Consider the following 20,646-nt stretch of genomic DNA (forward strand, 5'->3'; position numbering starts at 1 on the left):
AGCACTGCAAAAAGCTAGTAAGAAGGAATAAAAATTTCTTGCAAAAATAAAAGAAACAGTTCCTCGATTAGCTTATAACTGAATAACCGACAGTAAATTATTTCATGACTATTTCAAAATTTGTAAAAAACTAACAAGGTTGTCGGTGAGGCAAAGAAATGGTACAACTTACAGTTTATATTCCACTTTAGGAATAAATATAAATCCATGTGGGGAGTTAAAACGATAAAACACGGTATTGTGCAAGTCTACAATTTAGTACAGAAGGGCATTCCATAAATTTAAGATGTAAACAACACAAATTATGAAATGAAGTCAAGCCTCGAGGAAGTACTAGACAAGTGTCTTGTGATCTAAAAAGACAGTGTTTCACATAAGGCAGATTTGTAAAATTCTGATACAGTCATCAATATATTTGAAACAAAGTATTTAATTCAAAACTACTGACTAAATTTGCCTGCTTAGTCAGCTTCAAGGGAATATTTACGTATTTTCGTAAGTATACAACATCGTAATTTCGTAAATTTTACTAAAACGCTAAATTCGGCTCAAAGTGCACATTTCTACCTCCATATTCACACTAAAGTACCAAACTTCTACCAGTGCTGTATTATTTCATGTTTGGCTCTTTATTATGGTATAAGGCCATTCCTGCCACAAAATGTGCGCTTGAAATTGGACGAAGTTGAAACTAGCCAATAATGTGAAATAAACCACTTCGTTTAAAATATTTTCACTGTCTCGGCGGAAAAAATTAATGGAAGCAAATTTCTCTACCAAACCGACAAAAGTGACTTCATTAAGACGATTAATGGTTGACTGTTAATAACGTGGAAATATTATAAAATCAGAAAATAGAAATTACTAACTTTAGTCTTCCATGATTATGAGGAAGTATATTAATTCACCTGAAGACTCCTAGCCACAGAAATCTGTTTTGTTTCCATTTGACGTGGGAACTGTAAACGAAGAGAGAACAGCAATAACGGGAAACATTGTGCTGTGTCAAAATGCACGGGTTATGTTCGCCCTTACTAATGCTGAGCATCCTACTCGATAACTTCATAATATCTGGTGGTTACTGTAAATGTACTTGTATGATGTATTAAGAGAAAAATATGTTGTAGATGATCCGCGAACGTCGGCGAAAAAATAGGTGGTGAGCGCGCGCGACTTCTGCGATGCAACAACACGCCTTCGCTGAGTCCAGAGATGCTGCCTGAGCGACGCGCAACAGCTGGCCGCTGTCGTAGAGAACCGACAGCAGCAACAAATAATTAATTAATTGTCAAAAGCTGGCGTGGCGCTGCGTGTTTGTTCGTTTTAAATGGTTCCTATGGTATGGCATAAATAGTAAGTTTCGATGTAGACTTCTCACCGACTAAGTGGATATCTCAGTGTGCATCTAGGTCTGATAGAGCGACCCAATGGTGTAGTGACGCAACGCAGCTGGCGGTTAAGGCTCGGGAGAGGGAAAGGAGTTTTGATTGGTAGTATCAGTATTTTAATTTGGGTACAGTTCGCGGATGCAGCATGGCTATTTAGTCTGTTAGGCCCCTGCTCATATACGTGGCTGTGACAGTTGTTTCTTCCCAATGCTGAGCAACGAAATATATAGAGAGATTCTGTGGCTGGTGATACACTGGTTTTTTGCGATTTTATATGCACGAGCTATCAATTGATTGTCGTCTTGTGGACAGTTTCGATGGTAAGTTTGCTGTGGTAAATCCAGCGTGAGCCTGGTTAGAAAGAGAAGTATTGTAGGTGCTGAGCCGTAGGGAATCGGTGGAACCGATATGCTGTCCGTGTTGTACAATTAGTGGTCGCCGCTCGCTCAGAGATAATTGGGTTGTTAGCCGTTTTGTTGAAGTGGGTGTGTGTTCGAGAAGGGAAAGCCTCGTTCACATGTACGTAGTTATTGTTTAAATACCACTATCTTACAGCGGACCGAGAATTGGCTCAAATAAATACGAACTATTTCACTATATTGTGATAGAGTGCACCAGTAGTTGAGTGGATAAGCGACGAGAAAATAAAGGAACCATTTTGCGAGCAGCACGCAGCTAAACAAAAACTTGATTAGCCAAAGTGACGAGTGGCCCAATTCAATTAGGGAACTTAGCAGGTCGCGTATTGTCAACGCCTGAAGAGGTTCAGAATTGTTTTAAATTGTCACTTAGGGTTAGATTTAAAGTGGCAGAAGCACTTAGGATTTTTGTTTAATTTTTTTATTACTGAATTTCCGTGTTGTGGGGTGTAGTCTTTGATGGCACTCACTCATTTACGTGAATGAGATTGTAGTGAAACACCTAGAGGAAATAAATTCAAGTTTTCTTGGGTTAACATAAACCTTGATGATGATGATGATGAGTCCCATACTCCGTTTACCGAGCGTAGGGGAGCGACGCGGGAGACCCGCGCCGCCATACTAGGCAAGGTCCTAGTGGAGGTGGTTTGCCATTGCCTTCCTCCGACCGTAATGGGGATGATTGATGATGATGATGAAGACGACACAAACACCCAGTCATCACGAGGCAGGTGAAAAATCCCTGACCCCGCCGGGAATCGAACCCGGGACCCCGTGCTCGGGAAGCGAGAACGCTACCGCGAGACCACGAGCTGCGGACTTACGTGTATTTAATTAGTATCTGGTGTATATTATATATTACGAGAAAAGGAAAGGGTGAATTCCAGAGATCTTAAAACCGCGTTGCAGGACACAAGTATATGCTAGTATTTGTAAGTTTGCCTAATCAAAAGTTCTTTGATTGCATTGAATCACGATAAACCTACAGAGGGTAGATACTCTAAAAAGTTAAAACGATTTCATTGATGGAAAGAGTGTCTAAGTAAATGCAAGTATAATAGAAGTTGTAATTTATTACGGAAAGGTCAACGATTACACCAAGGACAAAGATTATTAAACCTGTGAAGTACGTGACGTCGTATTATTTACATAGCGACGCTGGGCTAAGTACAAAGAGATTTAGTGGTAGCATAAACTATTTCACTTCTTATCAATATTGGTGGAAGCGTTTTAATACAAACTGGTCATAACACGACGGCATATGGAATATGAATTTGATAAGTACTTAAAAAGTTAAGTCTTCTCGAGAGGTAATGTACTGCGTTGTGAGAATTTCGTTGTGTGGCAGAACAATCGCAAGCTATTTGCTGCGTTTATCTCGTCGTTATATAAACAGGTACTGTATTTAAATAGATTTGATGCTTGGATTCGACCAGTAGCTTAGACAAAGAGAGTCGTTATCTAAATTAGCCTATCTCGTAATTACTGCTCCATATTGGTGATCATTGTCATTAGAATGTTTATATGTCTCTATTCGTAATGTAGGTAATCGTGTCATTTTTCGATCTTGACGTTATGTAAAGTAAGGGTACTGTCTTTCATTATTCGATATTCGAGCCGGCTACATAGTCAGTGTTTGAGGTTGCCGCAGTAGTAATGATAAGGGTGATCTGTCCTCAATTTGTTCCGTGAGAGTGAGATTACGGTACGAAATAGACTTAGAGTAGTCGCCAGGCGCTCCACTACAACTGGAATCTTCTGAAATCAGATAGCATCGACTGTGAAATTAAAAACTATATCTAATTAAAGCTGTAGTGGTCGATTGGTTCGCCCAAGTATTTTGCGCTGCAGGAAGCCATGAATTAACGGCGTAGCGATGTTGGTACAGTACTATCCATTGTCGCTGTATAAGTTCGATCCGGCTCGTTACAACATACAAGCATACGCTGGTCAAATGGGGACTGCACCCCTCCCCCTGCAACAGCCGGTGTAACTCAGATTGCTATGCGCATGCGCGAATCTGGCATCTTGGGCGCGCAAAAAAAAAATTTCCCGGTGGCATTTGACTGCTCGGAGCTTGCTGCTGCTACTGCTCATACAGCAAAGAGCCACGGTACAAGTAGCCAGAAGCAGGAGAAGGCACTGCGAATTCTGCTTTGCGCACGAGTCCAGTGGCAACTGCTCAGAGGGACCTGCACCATCTCCAGGTAACGAATAAGTGATAAGAGATTCAAAACATAGATGATGGGAAGAGGAATCTTTATTTTGGAACTAAATTAATAATTCAGTATTTATGTTATTATTACGCTTGATTTCGACGAGTGACGGAGTTTCCAAAAAATCTTGTGACGATGTCTGTGTAGCTACGCGTAGTACCATGGGTTTAGTGTTTTGGGCGCACTTTAACTCGATTTTATTCATAATTAACTTTTACGCCTTTGCTGATGATTTCTGATAGCATAAGAATTTCCTACGTACTTGTTTCAGCAATTGTTTATCACAATGAAACACCTGTGTTCTGTTCAAAGCGTTTGTAAATTATCGAATTGCGATTGTGGGTAATTAACTTTTTAGCAAGTATTTTAGAACCTGTACTGTTCACAATGTATGAAATATGAAAAATGAGAGCTCGGCCTTGTGACCAAGCGGTTCTAGGCGCTTTAGTCTGGAACTGAGCGACCGCTACGGTCGCAGGTTCGAATCCTGCCTCGGGCATGGATGTGTGTGATGTCCTTAGGTTAGTTAGGTTTAAGTAGGTCTAAGTACTAGGGGACTGATGACCTCAGATGTTAAGTCCCATAGTTCTCAGACCCAACTGAACCATTTTTGAAAAATGAGCGGTCGACGTGTATGTGTACCGCGTTGTCATCTGATTGCTATTTCCGTCTATCTGATAAAATTGCTACTTGTGTATGCATCTTCGGTGGAAGTCAATGTTAAATACTGTACATTCAATATATTGCAGTATGTTTGTTTTGAGTTACTGTCGCTATGTGATGTAATGGTGTTGGTGAAAGGAGCCGTTACACTAACAATTCAAGATACTACATTATGCCAGGATTATGTTGAGATGAATGGCAATACTGTGGAATGTATTCATCCTGCTGCAATTACTGTGGCCGTTAATTTTCAGTATGCTTTCATTATTCGTCCTACTCCATAATTCAGTAAATCATGTGTTGATAGCAGTCTGCGGTAACTTAAGGTTTTTAATGTAGTATCATGTGAAAACAGTTTTGTGGAAGGATGTGAAAAAATGTAATTCCTCCAGGAAGCACTACTGAGTAAGTGCAATTTTCACTGGCAAAAAGCATCACACAACTTCAGAACTCAATAGAAGGTTCACTGTGAGTCCAGTGAAGAGGAAGTCACTTCCCCAAATCAGCTTTCTTAGTGGAATTAATCACTGTTAAATATTTATGACGATCAAGTATGATTTCTGCACAGTGCTGTGTTTAGATATTATAGTATGTCTTCATTTAATGAATTGAAAGATCTCAGTATGGCAATAGTAGCTCCAATTTGGGTTAGTCACATTGGCTATGAATTAGGAATTTATAAAGAAGTAGTTGCGTTAAAATGGATATTAAATTGGCCAATAAAATGAGGCGAACAATCTTTAGGGGTAGGTTTTCATTTTGTTCCCGTCAGCCTGAAATTAAATGCAATGAATAGATATGGAATGACAGGTTATTTTCTAGCTTAATTATGCTGAGTGCAGCCTGTGAGATTAAGAAATAAAAATTTATTGGACTCTTACTTACATTGATCTCAATATGATAAGTCTTTCATTATGGTGTCATTGAGGTATCCCCAAGATACATCCACAAGCATTGATGTAGGAAATAACATTAGGCTCCAGTTCCATTTTAATCTACCATTCTTTGCCGGCCGGAGTGGCCGCGCGTTTCTAGAGGCTACAGTCTAGAGCCGAGCGACCGCTGTGGTCGCGGGTTCGAATCCTGCCTCGGGCATGGATGTGTGTGTGATGTCCTTAGGTTAGTTAGGTTTAAGTAGTTCTAATTTGTAGGTGACTGATAACCTCAGAAGTTAAGTCACATAGTGCTCAGAGCCATTTTTCCATTCTTTAGCTGTATAACTGAGGTTGACTGTAATAAATGGCAAAATTTACTTTAAGGTTGGTCGTAATGCTAATGTGGAAAAAAAAGAGGAACTGGGTATGTCACCTGTAATACAGTAAGATAGTATACAATAAGCTAGTGCTATGAAGAAATAGCCACAGTCATTTGTCAACACTGTGTGTGATTTGTTGGACTCTTTGTTCCTCGGCCTGTGTATTGGCCCAGTTGCTGCTGCCAGTTTGCACTGAAAATATTTCCTTTGACCTTCCTTTCTTTTTTTTAGGTACTTAGAAGTGCAATCATGAACCACAAAAACACTAACTGGACAGAGAAAGAGGAAACAGATGAGGTATGTATTAAATGTGGCTCTGTGGTAAGTGACTTCCTTGTATTTCTTGTGACTGTTTCATTAATTTTTGTATGTGATGTGTTGTTGAAATAATCCTAATTTGTGGCATGCTGTAGTCAACTGAAATGTCCATTACTGACTGTCAGCTTTGGCTTGTGACATAACAATCTTGTTTTACTTAACATTGTGGCTGGGTGGGATGTTTGAAATGGATCATTTTGCAGCATGTGGTGGTGCCCTCAAGTGGTGGATTTCAGTGTTTTGAGGTTTCTTTGGCATGCTACAATGTCAGTGGTCAGTGGCTACAGGTTCATTGTCTGTTTCGAAATTGGTAGCTTATTAGTGTGTTTGAGTTATTGGAGTGGTAGTTGTCAGTGCCTACAAATTTATTTTTCAATTTGAAATTGTTAGATTGCTGTGTTGTTTGTGGGAACAGGTTTGTTTTCTGTTTATAAAAAGGGCATTAGCAATGGATATGACAAAGTAGCTTACAAGTATTCTTAACATGCAACACTGGGGATGACAGAGCTACTACTAAAAATTCTGGCAGTTGTGGCTTGCTGGTAAAATTGGTAAAGTGTCATGTTTGTGATCAATCAATGAAGTTGACTAAGTTGTTCAGTGTCAGACCAGGGGTGAAGATATGAAGATATGTGAAGTTTTCATCAATATAGTATTTGACAATCTATTCACGTGGTTCCTGGGTAAAAAAAAAAAAAAAAAAAAAAAAAAAAAAAAAAAAAAAAAAAAAAAAAAAAAACCCATGGAAATCTGTGATACTGTTTTGACGACATAATTTTTGTTATTGTTAGTCAATGTAGTATTGTACCAACAATGCTCATGTTGTCAGTCATACAGTTCTTGATTTCTTTTCATAATTTTTTTTTGAGAACTGTGTCCATAATACATTAATTATGGGGACTGAGGGTTGCTGTTGAGATTGGTGAATCATCATTTGGGAAGGTTAAGTATGATTCAACAAGAGGCGTGTCGAGTTGCTTGTTATCTGGAAAGGTAAAATTGTAGACATGAGTCCAATACAAACTTACATGGAAGTATGTGAATTTTGTTGTATGTATGAACCTTGGATTGCATTTGCAATCCCAAGAATGAAATGCTGGCAATGCTTATGCTTTTCAATAAAGGAATATTATAATTACAATTAAAAATATCTTGGAATGTATTTTCGCAAGCAGATCTTTAAGCTAATGTGTTGATATATTGATACTGTATTAATTATTAATGTCTTAATATTATCACAGAATTAAGCTGTGTACTGTGGGCTCAGTATGTGATGCATTTGCAACGCGTTTGGGGAGCCTATGCATTTGGCACTGGCAACAGAACTGATTGTAACAAAATGTCACTGTTAACTTCTGGTGGAATCAGTGCTAGGTCTTGGTTCTTGTCTCCGGTTTTCAAAAATGTAGCTTTTTTCAGCTTTTGGCATCCCAATATTATATGGAAAATGTGTTGCACCTGTTTTTAAAATATCTCATCACTTCTTCCTTGCTCAATGTGGTATACCTAGACTTCTTTCTTCTAGCTGAATCAAAACAAATTCTCATGTGGCACACTTGCTCTAAATTACTCATCTTGAAACATTCTCTAGAAGCATTGAACACACAGATATATAGCTTTGATAGAGAACGTCTTGTTGGAAAATTAGCCTTTCCAGTTTTTTTGTGTGCATTAACTACCCAGTCGAGTAAGTCTGCATCACGTCAAGTGCGACTTCACGTACACTGTAAATACAGGATAAGAAAAACAGGAGAGTGCTAAATACCCTTCAACTCTTACCCTTTATGCTTGGAATGTCACATTTTTTACTATTTTTATAAAATGGTGCAAGGATTGCACTGCCCATATTCAGGGTATTGATATTTTTGTAAGGTATTGTGCATTTGTCACAGGCCTCCAAAAGTAGGCACTTGGAAACGAGTTATCACATCTACTCGCGGTAATGCCTTCTGTTATCATTCTTGTTTGGAATAACCACAGAGATGAGTATTATGTTGCACTCCATAGGAAGATGGCTCAAATGCGATATCCTAATAAATTTTAAATTATGTCGTCATTAAACATCTATATAACATTTTACTGACAATTATTGAAGTATGCCTTTGTGGCTTCGTCATCCACAATTACTGTCTCAGTTATGTAGAACTAGTCATGTCTTCTTAAAAAGTTCCATAATTTGACTTAAATATGTTATATTTTTATGTGTACATAGTGACTGCATGAACACAATGCTTACAGTTTGTTTTGTTGTTACTACAGGTCAGTGTTTACTCATCAAGTGCGAAACTGAAACAAGACTTGGATGAGGATGTGAATCAAGAGGTAATTCTTTATGTAACTGTAATTCTAAAATTTATGACTCTGTCATTAAGTAGTGTTACGTTGTGACTCAGTTGTGGTGAATGTAATGGTATAGATACCTAATATGTCTTGTCACATTAGCATAGTTTTATATTGTAAGGGGTGTAAATATGACAGTCTCTTAGCAACAGGCAAAGACAAAGCAGACAAAATAACATTTTTAAATGTTATACTTTCATTGTGGTCTTCAGACCGAAGAGAGGTTTGATGCATCTCTGTATACTGGTGTGGCCTAAAGTCCTTCATCTCTGCTTGTTTAGTCTCCGACACCCCCCCCCCCCCCTCCCCATTTCCTCCTATTACCAAACAGCATTTCAAGATGCCTCAGAATATGTTCTGTCAACCAGTTCCTTCTTAGTCAAGTTGTGACATAATTTTTTTCCCCTCTTTCAGTTCAGTATATCGTCATCTGTTATTCAGTCTACTCATCTAATCTTCATCATTCCTCTACAGCAACACATTTCTGAAGCTTCCATTCTCTTCTTGTCAAAATTGCTTATCACCCATGTTTTACCTTCATGCTTGGATACTCTCCAGACAAATACCTTAAGGAAATATTTTCCAACACTTAAATTATATTAGATATTAACAATTTCCTCTTCTTCACAAAACCTGTATTGTAATTGCCAGCCTGTGTGTTATAGCTTCCTTACTTTGACCATTATCAATTAAAATAACTGCCCAAATATCAAAATTCATCAACTACTCTTAGTGTTACACTTCCTAATTTAATTCCCTCAGCATCGCCCGATTTAATTCAACTACATTCCATTATCCTTGTTTCACTTTTATTGATGTTCACCATGTAATCTCTTTGCCAGACACTATCCATTCCATTCTCCTCCTCTTCCGAGCTGTTTGTCAGAATTACATCATTACTGCAATTTTTTTTTATTTCTTATTGCATAATGTTAACTCCCAATACAAGTTTCTTCTTAGTTTCATTCACAGTTTGCTTGACGTACAGAGTGAATAACATCAGGAATAGGCTAAAATTCTGTCTCACACCCTTCTCAATTATAGCTCCCATTGCATGTCCTTCGACTTGTACGGAAACCAGGTTGCAGTTATAAGTTGAAACTCTTTTTGCCTCTTACTTTCAAAATTTGCAATAGTATATTGAGTCTACATTGTCAAAGGCTTTCTGTAAAATCAAAAGATGCTCTAAACATAGGTTTGCCTCTTTTGAGCCTGATTTCTAAAATAAGTGATAGTTTCAGTACAGCCTCACATGTAACTACATCTCTCTAGCACCCAAGCTGATACCAATTCAAGCCCATGCCAGTTTTTTCACTATTCTATCAATGTGTTGTCTTGATGTCTTTGTTGTTATGTCACATGTGCTGGACTGCTGTAAAAATTGCTCATCAATATTTTATAAAGTTTAAGTCTTTAGTTACTTATTTTAAAGTTTATTTGTGTTAATATTTGCTATAAAAGTAACTTATTAGCGGATTTTTATTAATCTGTCTTTCTATCTGTGTTATTGACTCAAGTGGTCTGTTATTTGCGAGTGTGCTTCCACTGTTCATCCAAGTCTCATGCCTCAGTAGTGTGTTTACATTTCACAACGTGTGGTTGCAGCTGTAGTGGTTATAAAGCTAAGTACTAACAAATTTGTTTGTGCACTGTTATACAGTTATTAAATTTAATAGTTTTTAATGGTGTTTCATGCTCTTTGTGGCAAAATAGAGATTTAATAAACTTTTGGAAACCTTCAATTGCTGTGTTTAGTTTTTTCTGTACATTGAAGTTGTTTAGTAAATTTCATGCTTTAGTTTTCAACTTACATTTGTTATTGTCTCTGGTGAAATATTTCAGTAAAATTTTCATTCCCTATTTTAACTTTATTGAGTGTTCGAGTGGCCACTTGAATTTTTGGTTTTAGCTAATAAATTTTGTGACGTTTTGTTGGTGTTGGTATTAGTTGCAGTTTAGTAGTAATAATAAGTTGTTGCCTTCTTAATAGAGAGAGAATTTTGAGACCGCTATTCTTAAATCTATAAACAGTTCTACTGGTGTAACTGAACTTAGGTAACATAGACATTTAGGTTTTTTTCCAGTAACTGTAAAATTTTACCGTGAGTGTGAAGTGTGGGCTGTGTTGCAGGCTTGTGAGTAGTGGGTTACAGTGTGAGATTTGTTCAGAGTATTGTCATTGGAGGAAAGCAGTGGGGAAGCCAGTGGGCATTGTAAAGAGATCCTCTCCTGGGAATCCAGAATCTGTAGTAGAAATAAGTTGATAGAGGAGCAGGAGCATAAGATCTATACCCTTAAGGTGCAGTTACAATAAGCAAAGGAGGAACTAGATACACTCCTGGAAATGGAAAAAAGAACACATTGACACCGGTGTGTCAGATCCACCATACTTGCTCTGGACACTGCGAGAGGGCTGTACAAGCAATGATCACACACAGGGCACAGCGGACACACCAGGAACCGCGGTGTTGGCCTTCGAATGGCGCTAGCTGCGCAGCATTTGTGCACCGCCGCCGTCAGTGTCAGCCAGTTTGCCGTGGCATACGGAGCTCCATCGCAGTCTTTAACACTGGTAGCATGCCGCGACAGCGTGGACGTGAACCGTATGTGCAGTTGACGGACTTTGAGCGAGGGCGTATAGTGGGCATGCGGGAGGCCGGGTGGACGTACCGCCGAATTGCTCAACACGTGGGGCGTGAGGTCTCCACAGTACATCGATGTTGTCGCCAGTGGTCGGCGGAAGGTGCACGTGCCCGTCGACCTGGGACCGGACCGCAGCGACGCACGGATGCACGCCAAGACCGTAGGATCCTACGCAGTGCCGTAGGGGACCGCACCGCCACTTCCCAGCAAATTAGGGACACTGTTGCTCCTGGGGTATCGGCGAGGACCATTCGCAACCGTCTCCATGAAGCTGGGCTATGGTCCCGCATACCATTAGGCCGTCTTCCGCTCACACCCCAACATCGTGCAGCCCGCCTCCAGTGGTGTCGCGACAGGCGTGAATGGAGGGACGAATGGAGACGTGTCGTCTTCAGCGATGAGTCGCTTCTGCCTTGGTGCCAATGATGGTCGTATGCGTGTTTGGCGCCATGCAGGTGAGCGCCACAATCGGGACTGCATACGACCGAGGCACACAGGGCCAACACCCGGCATCATGGTGTGGGGAGCGATCTCCTACACTGGCCGTACACCTCTGGTGATCGTCGAGGGGACACTGAATAGTGCACGGTACATCCAAACCGACATCGAACCCATCGTTCTACCATTCCTAGACTGGCAAGGGAACTTGCTGTTCCAACAGGACAATGCACGTCCGCATGTATGCCGTGCCACCCAACGTGCTCTAGAAGGTGTAAGTCAACTACCCTGGCCAGCAAGATCTCCCGATCTGTCCCCCATTGAGCATGTTTGGGACTGGATGAAGCATCGTCTCACGCGGTCTGCACGTCCAGCACGAATGCTGGTCCAACTGAGGCACCAGGTGGAAATGGCATGGCAAGCCGTTCCACAGGACTACATCCGGCATCTCTACGATCGTCTCCATGGGAGAATAGCAGCCTGCATTGCTGCGAAAGGTGGATATACACTGTACTAGTGCCGACATTGTGCATGCTCTGTTGCCTGTGTCTATGTGCCTGTGGTTCTGTCAGTGTGATCATGTGATGTATCTGACCCCAGGAATGTGTCAATAAAGTTTCCCCTTCCTGGGACAATGAATTCACGGTGTTCTTATTTCAATTTCCAGGAGTGTAGGTTGAGGAGGGTGAAGTGTGCTGGTGAATGGGAACAGGCAGTTGGCAAGAGGGCAGCTAGGAGGAAGAGGTATTCAGACAGTTGTACTTGGCATATATGCAATAGATTTGATCATTCAAGTGGTGCTCAGATATACCAATAATTTCAGAGACAACATCTATAAGCAGTTAACTAACTTCATCTCGAATACCTCTTATTTTTTGGTGAAATATGCTTGGAAGCATGACATCCTCTGAAGGTGATTCCTTAGAGGGACTTCCTTTAAGCAGTATACCTACAAGCTGACTTCAATCTAAAAAAGGTACAGCTCTAACACCAACTACAACAGGAATTTTTCCACGAGTCACCACCACCACACAGACATCTATAAACTTTGCCAGCCTCCTCTTCCCAAACCTATTGAGGTGCAGGCCATGTCTAGTGAAACCCAATCTACTGACAGACTCAACTGACACCACTACAATGTGGCCCAAATCCTCTGCCATCAATGCCTTCTCCAGCCCCATGTTAATACACTCAACAGCCGCATTAAGATTATGCCGATCATGACGCTGAAACAGTTGTACAAAATGTACATTAGTGCCACCAGTTTGAGTAGCCATCTTTACCACGTCACCACCTACATCATATTGCCTGTTCCTATCAAGACTAATTCCTGCTGCATCCACAGTCACTACCTTATCCTCTTTCATGAAATTCATACATAACTCCCCGGGTCAATAGAAGCAACCAATTCCACCCATCGGCTTTGACCCGTGATGTAAGGATATTGTAGTGTGTGACATCATAATGGGGCGGAGTTTAGCTTGTGAGAGTGGCATGTCTGTAGGTGTCATTTTGATGTGATCAGTGGTGCTCTCTGGTGATGTGTTGAGTGGAGAGGAGCCTCTTATTGCTGTAGGTGTAGGGAACAGGCAGCAGTCCTCAGCAGTGAGGAGGCCTCAGTCAACAGCAAAGTTTAACAGAAAAGAGGAGGCTATGTTGCTAAGCAGTTTGCATGGTAGAGGTATGGGCCACCAGTTGCGGGATGTGTTGGAGTTAGTGCACACTTCCATTATCCCAACTCCCCTATGCTGTTAGTCACCTTAGCCAACACTGAACTTGGCTTCACAATGCTGGTGACCTGGCAATTCCTCCCCTCCACTTTGACCAATGAGGTCACCAATATGGCGGAAATGATTCACAACTACTCCCATACTGCTCCTATGATGTCATCACACTAACATGACAACAAACATGAAAATAGATCAAAAAACCACCAAACAGATATTCCTCCAAAACTATAATGAAACTAATGAACAAGCAGGGAAAATTGGGGGGTTTTGGGTGGGGACAAACTAAATACAAACACATGCCACTACACCAAATGACAAACACTAAAATAACAAGACCCCAGAACCTTCCCAAATTCCGCTACACACAAAAATCTATTGGAATCGGCCACTTCCCTTGATGTATATAAGTCAACAGCAACTAATGATACCAAACCAGCCATAGCCACAACCACACTTTACAATAAAACTTTTCCTTAAAGTCATAAGTCGACAGCAAGGCAAAATACCAGATCACCAATACAAACAACCAAACAGCCCACATACACCCCACAAACCATCAAACAAACAAACATAAAGAAAAAACATAAACTCACCACTAAAAAGCTCTGGTGCAACCACCTAGGTCAGTCACCACAATCACACCCAGCCCCCCCTCCCCCCACACAAACACCAACAAAAAACCACAACCAAATGAAACTCCCACCCCACCCACAATCCAACCCCCTCACCTCCAAAATAAGACCCATAGTCCTAGAAAAACCAAAAAATATCACAATCACACTCTAAAACTCAACAAGAACTGTAACAAAAATATTCTCTACACAAAACAAACACCATCCCCCCCCAACATACTTCTACAAACTTCACTAACAACCCTCCCCAAGCCACAGCCCCCCCCCCCCCCTCTCCCCAGCCAACACCTAACCCGCCCACAACCTTCGGACTATACATCCTACTAACCACCCTTAAAAAACCCTAAAAGTAGGGATGCTCTTCCGCCGATAGTACTCTTCCAGATGAGACTGAAGGTTAGAAGAGCGTCTCTTCCCCCTCGCAGTCACTGACTTAACTGCCACCCAAAACCCCTCTATAGTATTCGTACAAACCCCCATCTCATAATTCACTAATAGATCATTGTACCTCTGCTGACCCAACCCCCTACAAGAAGAAAACACACCTGAAACTATAATGGTATCCTCAATCAATCCCACTAATTTCCTCCACGCCCATAAACCAACCAAAGACTTACCCCTCCCATACTTTTTCTTCTCATCAATCTCCACCACTACAACAACACCAGGCCCACCTAACCTACCCTTGTACTTAATGTATTCGGAACGCAGCTCATGACAATAAGAATACCAATCAAGCACCATTCTCTCTCTCACACCCACCTCATGCGCACAGAAACTATGAGAGGATTTATAAGAAAAATAAGTCATTAATACAATTTCTCTTATGCCAAACCTAGACTTCTAGAATCGGGAACCTCGCCTAATGGAGCACCATAAGTTATCCTTACGGCACCTCCACATATAGCCATCCCGGGTCCGAGACCCTGGAACTTTAGTAAGCCTCATTTCTTCACGACACATTGAACACTTCACTACTTCAGCCAACAGGCCAAATAACTGAAGAAATTTTATTAGGGCAATGCACTCTCCCCCATCATCATCGCCAACAACCGAAAACTGTTGACCTTGTCAGCCATATCCATACCTATCAAAGACATAAACAAAGCAATTTACCAAAATTCACACACAATGAACAGAAACAAAACTACAATAATTTTGACATAACAAAACCAAAATCTTTAACTCACTGAAAAATATTCTGCTGAAAGCACAGTCATCACTGATACCACACACACGTGCAGGACTACCGCGCGAATGAATCCCATTTGCCATATAACACACCACCCATAAACACACAACGAGAGAGAGAGAGAGAGAGAGAGAGAGAGAGCCACTGACCGAAACAATATGCCACCTATAACCACGCCACACTGCAAACTAAACCAAAAACATCACCTAACACACAACACACCACCAGAGAGCACCACTGATCACATCAAAATGACACCTACAGACATGCCACTCTCACAAGCTAAACTCCGCCCCATTATGATGTCACACACTACAATATCCTTACATCACGGGTCAAAGCCGATGGGTGGAATTGGTTGCTTCTATTGACCCGGGGAGTTATGTATGAATTTCATGAAAGAGGATAAGGTAGTGACTGTGGATGCAGCAGGAATTAGTCTTGATAGGAACAGGGAATATGATTAGGTGGTGACGTGGTAAAGATGGCTACTCAAACTGGTGGCACTAATGTACATTTTGTAAAACTGTTTCAGCGTCATGATTGGCATAATCTTAATGTGGCTGTTGAGTGTATTAACATGGGGCTGGAGAAGTCACTGATAGCAGAGGATTTGGGCCACATTGTAGTGGTGTCAGTTGAGTCTGTCAGTAGATTGGGTTTCACTAGACATGGCCTGCACCTCAATAGGTTTGGAAAGAGGAGGCTGGCAAAGTTTATAGATGTCTGTGTGGTGGTGGTGACTCGTGGAAAAATTCCTGTTGTAGTTGGTGTTAGAGCTGCACCTTTTTTAGATTGAAGTCAGCTCGTAGGTATACTGCTTAAAGGAAGTCCCTCTAACTAAGGAATCACCTTCAGAGGATGTCATGCTTCCAAGCAGAGAAGGTAATAGCATATTTCACCAAAATATAAGAGGTATTCAAGATAAAGTTAGTGAACTGCTTATAGATGTTGTCTCTGAAATTATTGGTATATCGGAGCACCACTTGAATGATTTGACAATTCAGAGGATTCCCTTACCAGGATACAGATTAGCTGGCTGTTTTTCAAGGAGTTCGTTGCAGAGTGGGAGAGTGGCCATATACATAAAAAACAGTGTTCCATTTGAGTCCATAGACATATCACGGCACTGCACTGAACAGATATTTGAATGTTGTACAGGGACAGTTGAATTTAGTGAAAATAAACTTCTAATTTTTGTTGTTTATAAGTCCCCTAACTCTGACTTCAGAGCATTTCTACTCAAGCTGGAGAGAGTTCTTGATTTACTTTATGGGAAGTGCCAGAATTTAGTTATACATGGTGACTTCAGTATTTTGTATATGATTGTGCTAGAAAAAGGATGTTGGTAGATCTTCTAAATTCATATGATATGGTGCAGACTTCATTCTTTCCAGCTAGGGTGGAGGGGAATAGCGCAGCCATAGATATTATTCTTATTCATTCTTCATTATTAGATGTGCATTCTGATAGTAAAAGGATAAATGGCATTTCAGCCGATGATGCAGATGCAGATGCAGGGTGGGGGAGGGGGAGAGTCAGTCCATCAGTCTTAGATTTAATAATATATTTGAATTGCAAACATCTCTCTGTAAAGTTTGTCTGTTGGCTATAGCTGTTTGTCACTTGATCACTAGAAGACAAGGCAGGTATTAGTTTGGTTCTGTAGTCATGGTGGATAATTTGCTCCTATCCACATGACTCATTTGGTTCTTGTATCTTAGTGCATGCATATAACTTAAGGTCAAAAGGTAATAACTCACAAAATAGTAGAGGCACTGAATCATCTAAACTCAAGTAAATAGTCGTATAGGAGCATGAAAGTGTTCTAGAACAATGTGACATCTACTACCTATGTCTGTAGTTCTGTAAGTATTTCCTGTGACTCTTCTTACAAGCTGTAATGACCTATGCCTTTTTTAAATTGCACATGGAAAAACCATTTTTCCATAAACTAACAGTTCTGTTGCCAGAGGGGGAGGGCAAGTTCCACTTCATATTGTTTTTATTAAATCTGAAGTGTGGCACTTCGTGTGGTGCACTCTCTGCTTAATATCTTCAGTTTTTTGTTCTGCTCCCTCCCCACCTCAGTCATTTGTATATCTATCTTATATTTGATGATGAACTAGACTTTCAAATACAGAAATTTATTTCTGAAACTCAACTCTAATAAGTACAGAGGTACTATTTAAAGTGTCATATGAAAATATATACTGAACTGGGACATGAATGTGGATTTCCCACTTTCTTTTCGCAAGATAAGATCTTGCTTGTAAATTAACTGGACACTTCTTGCATAAGCTATTTTGATGATCTTTTGATCTTGCTTAGCTTGTATTTGGCAGCAGGGTTTCAGCTTCATTCAAATTTATTATGCAACTATGTGCTGCCATGTGACTATGCAATGGTGTTATTAACCGAGCAGTGATGTGTAGGGGTGTGGTGTGCCTCTCTTATGATTTTTTGTAGTTCACTGCTAAATGACGTATCACACTTCTTTGTTATTCTGATAGCTGCTCTAAAACATCAGTTGAATGATATACATGTATTCTTGTAACTTAAGTTGGGAATAGGACTTTGTGAGTTGCTGTTGAAACAAGTTCAAGAATGCTGCAATTTGTGAAACCCCAACCCATCACTCTTTCCCCATGAGAATAAAAGGCACATTTTTGTGTATTTTGCATAATATATGATATCTGATAATACAATTAACAGCAAATATTGTTATATGTTGTTTGCTATGGGTCAGGAGGAGATGAGAGTGTGGTAATTGATCATGTACTTGATGTGGGGCCAGTTGATTCTGATGGTGGAGATGAAGAGGATGCTATTATTGTCAGTGACCAGGACACATCAGAGCAGGAATGAGATGAAAATTATGAAATTGATTGCTGTGATAGTTTTTATGTAGGAAAATATGGACCAACTAAATAAGGAAAAGTATTTCAATGGCATAATGCTAGAACAAGGTTGCACAATATTACTATCCTTCTTCCAGGTGTCATTGGTGATGCAAATAATGTGCTATACCATTAGTGTTTTCATTATAGTGTCTGAGAGAAAGTATTCACGAGACAATGTACTAAAACCTATACCAAAGCACGAAATAATGGCAATGGGCAAAATACACAAAAATGTGCCTTTTATTCTCATGGGGAAAGAGTGATGGGTTGGGTTTTCACAAATTGCAGGAGTCTACACAGCTAGTAGAATGAATTTTGAATGTCTTTGGGCAACTAATGGAACTGGGAGAAAGATTTTTTGGGCTACTATGTCCCTCCAAAGATGGAGATTACTGTTGTGCTGTCTTCATTGTGATGAGCAAGATACTTGATCAGCCAGGAAGGAAGTAGGAAAACTGGCTCCAATTATGAACATTCTTGACCAGTTTGTTAGTAGTAACTGTAAGAAACATTCCTCTCAGTATGTTACATTGTATGAGAAATTGAAAGCATGACTCAATATTTTTAACTGGTATGTGACTAATAATTAATATTCAATTTTATTATTGTCACTATATATTAAAGACAATAACATTAATCCATAATGATAACTGACATTGATTGAAGATTTATTTCAATGTTAAAATATTCAAAATACACTCCTGGAAATTGAAATAAGAACACCGTGAATTCATTGTCCCAGGAAGGGGAAACTTTATTGACACATTCCTGGGGTCAGATACATCAAATGATCACACTGACAGAACCACAGGCACATAGACACAGGCAACAGAGCATGCACAATGTCGGCACTAGTACAGTGTATATCCACCTTTTGCAGCAATGCAGGCTGCTATTCTCCCATGGAGACGATCGTAGAGATGCTGGATGTAGTCCTGTGGAACGGCTTGCCATGCCATTTCCACCTGGCGCCTCAGTTGGACCAGCGTTCGTGCTGGACGTGCAGACCGCGTGAGACGATGCTTCATCCAGTCCCAAACATGCTCAATGGGGGACAGATCCGGAGATCTTGCTGGTCAGGGTAGTTGACTTACACCTTCTAGAGCAAGTTGGGTGGCACGGGATACATGCGGACATGCATTGTCCTGTTGGAACAGCAAGTTCCTTTGCCGGTCTAGGAATGGTAGAACGATGGGTTCGATGACGGTTTGGATGTACCGTGCGCTATTCAGTGTCCCCTCGACGATCACCAGGGGTGTACGTCCAGTGTAGGAGATCGCTCCCCACACCATGATGCCGGGTGTTGGCCCTGTGTGCGCCTCGGTCATATGCAGTCCCGATTGTGGCGTTCACCTGCACGGCGCCAAACACGCATACGACCATCATTGGCAGCAAGGCAGAAGCGACTCTCATCGCTGAAGACGACACGTCTCCATTCGTCCCTCCATTCACGCCTGTCGCGACACCACTGGAGGCGAACTGCACGATGTTGGGGCGTGAGCGGAAGACGGCCTAAAAGTGTGCGGGACCATAGCCCAGCTTCATGGAGACGGTTGCGAATAGTCCTCGCCGATACCCCAGGAGCAACAGTGTCCCTAATTTGCTGGGAAGTGTCGGTGCGGTCCCCTACGGCAGTGCGTAGGATCCTACAGTCTTGGCGTGCATCCGTGCGTCGCTGCGGTCCGGTCCCAGGTCGACGGGCACGTGCACCTTCCGCCGACCACTGGCGACAACATCGATGTTCTGTGGAAACCTCACACCCCACGTGTTGAGCAATTCGGCGGTACGTCCACCCGGCCTCCCGCATGCCCACTATACGCCCTCGCTCAAAGTCCGTCAACTGCACATACGGTTCACGTCCACGCATGTCGCGGCATGCTACGAGTGTTAAAGACTGCGATGGAGCTCCGTATGCCACAGCAAACTGGCTGACACTGATGGCGGCGGTGCACAAATGCTGGGCAGTTAGCGCCATTCGACGGCCAACACCGCGGTTCCTGGTGTGTCCGCTGTGCCGTGCGTGTGATCATTGCTTGTACAGACCTCTCGCAGTGTCCGGAGCAAGTATGGTGGGTCTGACACACCGGTGTCAATGTGTTCTTTTTTCCATTTCCAGGAGTGTATATAAAAAACTAGACAAATTGTACTATTCTCCAAATATCACTAATGTTGGGATTCCAGACCATGCCAGTGCTGGCTTAAACAACTGGAATTGCTTCTCATTTCTCACTATTTTCGACAACACACAACTTTTAGTACTTATGAATTTGTGTCGTGTATGTCCATATTTTCTTTTTTGTCAAAGCATAGTTTTAGTTTGCCTAGGTTGTTTCTGATCAGTTCCTTATCAGCTTCATTAGGCAGAAATACCATCCTGACTTTCAAAATTTGTTTAACAGTACTGATCCATGAGGCTATAGTAGCCTAGAGATTACAACCTCTACATTTAGGGAATTGGTTACCTTGGGCATATCTATTGCTTACAGAATATTTTCCTTTCATGTGTGAT

General features: G+C 41.2%; 1 protein-coding gene across 1 annotated transcript in view; it reads left to right on the forward strand.

Annotated features, from left to right (window-relative positions):
- The first annotated feature begins 1,636 nt into the window (after positions 1–1,636).
- Positions 1,637–20,646, forward strand: part of LOC126295049 (uncharacterized) — a 134,932-nt gene continuing 115,922 nt past the window's right edge. The window contains exons 1-3 of the mRNA XM_049987298.1: positions 1,637–1,708; positions 6,173–6,238; positions 8,519–8,581. Coding sequence (XP_049843255.1) covers positions 1,706–1,708; positions 6,173–6,238; positions 8,519–8,581 — 132 coding nt within the window. The 5' untranslated portion in view covers positions 1,637–1,705. The remainder of the gene's footprint in view (positions 1,709–6,172; positions 6,239–8,518; positions 8,582–20,646) is intronic.

Source organism: Schistocerca gregaria, chromosome 11, assembly GCF_023897955.1.
Source record: "Schistocerca gregaria isolate iqSchGreg1 chromosome 11, iqSchGreg1.2, whole genome shotgun sequence".
Classification (NCBI taxonomy): Eukaryota; Metazoa; Arthropoda; class Insecta; order Orthoptera; family Acrididae; genus Schistocerca; species Schistocerca gregaria.